Here is a 5,734-nt window from a genome sequence, read left to right as displayed (position 1 = left end):
CAGAAACAGAAGAAGAATACAGGAATTTACTATGTTCCATGTGGTACTCAGAAGGAAACAGAGACATATATAAGTTTTTCGTGATCGACAATAACAACACGAACTTGCTTCCTTTATAACGCATCATTTCCATATTTAGATGTAGCGTTAATATTAAACAGGGAAGATGTTGTTAACATACAAGTGACAATAAGTGTTGTAGGTTCAGCTTTTTATAACAATTTCCTGATCCCGATTGTTCGGTAAATTGCACAAGACAAACAGAACCTAAAATTAAAATACCCATACGAAAATTATATATTTAGAATTACGATGTTAAGGGAAAAGGAAATTTGTATGACTTTATACTATATTTGAAAGATCGATTGACAGACAAACTAATTTTTTTCTCAAAAACCATACTTTTACCGGGAATTATATAAATTATTATGGCTATAAATTATTTAGCATCTGTTTCAACTTCGTACTTTGTTTTGCCTTTTAACTTTTTTGGATTAAAGCGTCACTGATGATTCTTTTGTAGTCGAAACTCGCGTCTGGCGTATATACAAAATTTAGTCCTGATATCTATCATGAGTTTATTTTCACGTATCATTTATCAACAGTTTGTGTTAGAAAAGTATACATAAACAGAGAGAAAACATGAATGGGGACCATGAAAATCCAACAAGACAACGACATGGCTATAGTTATCCTCCACTCATGGAGTATCAAACTAAGATAAGAACAAAAGTAACTTCATAGAAAATAAGAAAAAAACATGCTGATAATCCATAGAGCAAACGAGATAGACATTCCTGAAACTTGAATGCTAGTATAGTATTATTCCATTTTTTAGACTTTAGACTTTTTCCGTACCTTGTTTAAACCCTTTCAGATAAAAAAAAAAAAAGGATGACTATGGAGTACCTTCACCATTCAATACTTCTAGACAAAAGGACCTTGTTTAAAGACCTCATAAACAAGATACACATTTAGTATTGTGTGGTAATGTTGTTGTCTCGGTAACGTTTACCCACAAAAGAGTATTAATTGACTGAAGGTTGGCAAAGACAGTAAACCAAAACATCACAGAGGGTAGAAAAAAGACAAAATTCAATCCACCAGCATTATTATATAAAACAAAATTCGAATTACAAGATTTCCACTTAGATTCTCAAAAAAAAACAATATCTAGCTATCTACCCAAAAGCTTAGCTATAACAATAGTACCCAGTAACGAACACCGTAAAACAAAAACAAGCAGAATATGATATCGGAGTATTAATACAAACTATTGATACTAATAATAAAGTTTCATTTCGTACAATCTTTATTTGAAAACAAAAGGCAATCAAAGTCATAGTCTTAAGTTCATCAACAGAACAACTTGTAAAACTCATGACCAATTGAATGTTTTCAGCAATTATACACAAACTCTTCTAATTCCACTAACCACCATGTATCATGCTTACTGATTATATCAGCTTACGATGGTATGTCTTCTCTGAGCAAATCATACATGCACCCAGTGTGAAAGATCATTCTAAATATGACATGAATGTGTATGTCAAATTAATAATCCGCGACATATGGGATTGTCGTTTCAATCTGCAAAGTCTCCAAATAATGTCACTGCGTTTCTGTGCAATTTAACATTAAATACGGGTTCTTTTAATCGGATACATTCTCCGTCACAGTTGATGTAATAGTCTTTCTGAAGTTCCTTGTTGTTACCAGCTGTATTTACAATGGCATTCAGCAACTTAACTCTGTAGCCGGCTACTTCATGTTTGCTGACGAATTTGTAATCATACTGCAATAAAAAAAATACATTATATATTCATCAATAAAATGAAAATATTTATCAAGAACAGTAGCAATTTAATAATTTACAATTATGTATTTTTAGTTGAATTAGTGCATCCTTTGTTCAACATTGACATTAACGTTTACATTGCTTTACATCAACATATGTAATGACATTTGTCTGCATGTAAAATAATTTGTTTTAGGTCAACATTTTTTAAATAATTTTTGTTATCGCTATTTTGTGCATTTTTCCTTTGATCTTTTTTGTGATAATTTTCATATCATGCTTCTCGCTTGAGATGGAAAAATTATCACTAGAAACTAAGGAGACCACGTGGCGTTGCTAACGAAATTGACATTGAAATTGACAACGTCGTCATAGGTAAAATAACGATAAACAGATTATCATTGATCATCTCAACTCGATTGCTTTTCTCACTTTCGCTGTTCCAGCTCAAGCGAGGAAATCAATATCTTTGAGATGATCAACGATAATCTATAAATATTCTATAATTACATGAATTATACTTACACAATGTGGTTTTTCATTTTTAACTTTAGTTAGCTGAGACACGTGGTCTCGCAATGTACATTTGTGGGTGGTATACACCATCAGGGAATTTTGACCAAAATGAGGCGTCATTCTACCGGATTTTTCTTTCATCATAATAGCATGGGAATCGACTGCATATACCCTGCCTTCTTCTTTTACCAAATCTGGAAACAAAATGGTCTTGTTTAAAAAAATAATCAATATTGATTTATTCATTATATACTAAGTAAAAGAGGTTAATCAACCCATTCTTTTAATTATATACTTAAAAAATAAACTACACTTTTATAAACATATCAATATAATAAACAAGTCATTGTCCCTAAACAAATAAATCATGAGGTCCATTTTTGACTTCGACAAACAGATTTATTTCCGAAACTCCGAACGTTTGAATTAGATTTTTTTTTAATCAAAATACATTCTGCAATACTTAATTAATATGTTATATAACATAAATAATTCTAATAATATATATATTTTTTTCTTTATATTAAAATATTTGTCATAAAGCTAACTTTATGAATTCAAAATTTCATAATTATAGAGCAAAATTTACATACATACCTTCATTAACAGAACTTTCTTTCTGGAGATCGGAAGAGGATTTAGTCCTTTGCTTTCTCTGTAATTTTGACTGTGATAAGAACCCATTTGGTAATGATATCTGTCTCCCATATAAACGTGCTGTTTTTGGCTTTTCCTTCTGTGTTAAAGGATAGTATTCAACTTCTACATCAAACTCTCTCCTCTTCAACATACTTGCCAAAGGAATTACTACAAGAGAAAAACCCAGATGTTATGGAAGGCGAGACATTTTACTTGACATACATTCTATGAGAGGCAACTGTTGGTTCTTTTTCACACTACAGATTCTATAGTAGTGAATATTTTCTCCTTAATGTGGACCTATATGTTCATGTAATATTCTTATATGTTCCGTATGTCGTAAGTACAATACCACCTACAGTTTGAATATGACTGTCCCTCAAGTATCTCTTTTGGGGATACGTTAAACACTAAGTGGGAAAATGTTCTTGTAAACCAATGAATCAAAAGGAGAAAAAAAGTATTGTCAAATTTTACCTGAAAAAGTAGAATGACGTACCTGTTTTACAAAATAGCAATAATATAAAGTAACAATGACAAAAATACAGATAAAAGTTAATTAATTAATATTTTTTTACTAAAAAATAAATAAAATGGCTTACTGTTGTATCGGGAAGGTCCCATCCATCTAAACTTTTCACAGTCGTGCATCATATCACCAAACAGTCCAAATCCAAGAACTAAGGCTGAGTAAGACAATAAATGTCTTCCTGCATGAACACTGACAATATTGGAATCAACATGGTTTCCTAATAAGATATGCAAAACAGCAGTACTGGGACATCTCGTTCCATGGAGATATTGCACGATGACGTCACCAGATCCTGCTGGAATTATGCCAATAGGAAGAGCAGACGAAACAATATTAGCGTTGTGATTATCAAGGTTCACACTGTTGTCTTGTTGTACTCTCTTAACCAATCCGTTCATACACTCACAATATAGTCCATCACCTCCTACTGTGACAATCCTATAAAGTAATTTAACTCAATTAATGAAAGGTATACCTCTATGAAAGCTATTCTGATCTATTAAAATATCGCATAACAAAGGACTGAAGGTAAACTTTTAAACAATAAATGTCTTTCTGATCTATCGAAATATCACTTTACAAAGATCTACAAATATCATAGTTAAAATAGTGCAGCTCTTATTTAAATTTCTTTTAATTTGTTCTATATGCAAATTGCATAAAGTAGTAGCGTGTTTAAATATGTAAGCTGGTATTGAATGTTTGTTTTATATACTTATATACCTTAACAAACAGTATCTTTATATAATTTATTTCTTTAATGTTATACGCCACACGTACCCGTCTATCTTTGAAAGGTCGTAGTTCTTCAAAATATCCGTGGGTTCATTCTGTTTGCTTGTTACTAAAAGAAAATTGTTTGCAATGAAAAACAGGTCACAACGAAAAATTATCTACAAGGTTAGAACAACCATGCAAAAGGAAAAGTAAATCGTTAAATCATAAAAGAAATATATACAAATAAATATGATACAATTTAATACTAGTTTTACATTACTGATTTTAGATTGAGTCTTTAATGAATATTGTCCATGGTTAAAAAAAGCCAGACTTACCAATTATGTCTGCTTTAACACCACAAAGTTGAAACAGAGAATCTGCTATCTTCTTATACACCTTAATTCCCCTCTTCTTTCCCGCATTAGGATTGATAATTACTAACAAACTTTTTGGGCGACCTGTAGTAATGATAAAATAGTTATATAAGTTTTAGAAGGATAATTAAATAGCTTTTTATGATTATTTTATAGATAGAATAAGAATATACATTGTACATTTTCATTTAATATTTACCTTAAAAAAGAAGTGAAGAACACATTACAACTTTTATCAACTTAATTGTATCCACATTTTTCGTCAATAAATAGTCCAATTTGACTGAATTACCTTTGAATTTAGAATCCAAATCACGATAAAGTGTTTGTATGTCCTCAAAGTCAGCATTCAGAGAGAGTGTCCTCATGTTCAAAGTATTGTTTTTCTTCTTCTCTACATAATGAACGGTCAAGCTTCCATCTTTAATATTCACCTTCAACATGCGGCGAATTTCAATTGATACTGAAAAAAACATATGCGATTGTTTAAGAAATATATAGAATATATATCCGATGAAAGAACAAGAACGAATTATTTTTTAAATTAAAGTCTTTAACTTTGTTTGTATTTGCTTAAGCTTCTTACCAACTACATCATTATCTGGTGTTGCTACAGTCAATACTCCATCACATAAGCTTACGTCGACGGATTTGTGACCAAATTGAAACATTTTTATTTGTTTGTACAATTATAAGCAAGAACGATGTTAAAATGAAGTGGCCACGAAAATTTAAGTAAGATATATGTGACATGTCGGTGATTTCCAAATTTATAAATAGAATTTGATCCGGAAAACCTATAGAAAATATTACTTAGAATGCAATTGTGGGAGTAGTAAACCGGATATATTTAACAGTTGAATATATGCACAAAACAAAATATACATATATAAGCATTATTTTTCTTTCATTAGGAAATAAATGTTATAACTGTATATGGTTGTTTTGAAAAAAGAGAGAAACAACACAAGATATAAGGCAAAATAAACATTGATACAGGCCAGTGTATTGTTTTACCTTTTAATATACTAGTGGTTAAAATTATCTATAAATCTTAAGGTTCTTGTTTTTCTCTTTCTATACTTAATAATGTTTTTTTATATATTTATTTCCCTGTTATCGATCTCAAGGTAATTAGTATATTGCAATGCAAAC

General features: G+C 30.4%; 1 protein-coding gene across 1 annotated transcript; it reads right to left on the bottom strand.

Moving 5' to 3' along the window:
• Window positions 1–1,300: 1,300 nt before the first annotated feature.
• LOC134714192 (ceramide kinase-like) lies at window positions 1,301–5,282 on the bottom strand. The gene is made up of 8 exons (XM_063575438.1): window positions 5,166–5,282; window positions 4,872–5,042; window positions 4,541–4,663; window positions 4,266–4,329; window positions 3,556–3,923; window positions 2,912–3,121; window positions 2,324–2,508; window positions 1,301–1,795 (listed from the first exon to the last, which is right to left on the bottom strand). Exons 1-8 carry the CDS (start codon window positions 5,248–5,250, stop codon window positions 1,586–1,588), a joined length of 1,416 nt encoding a protein of 471 aa, XP_063431508.1. The 5' UTR covers window positions 5,251–5,282; the 3' UTR covers window positions 1,301–1,585.
• Window positions 5,283–5,734: the final 452 nt, after the last annotated feature.

The sequence above is a fragment of the Mytilus trossulus genome, chromosome 1 (genome assembly GCF_036588685.1).
Source record: "Mytilus trossulus isolate FHL-02 chromosome 1, PNRI_Mtr1.1.1.hap1, whole genome shotgun sequence".
Classification (NCBI taxonomy): domain Eukaryota; kingdom Metazoa; phylum Mollusca; class Bivalvia; order Mytilida; family Mytilidae; genus Mytilus; species Mytilus trossulus.
Note: the sequence above shows the minus strand (reverse complement) of the source record. Positions and strands in the feature narration are given on the sequence as shown.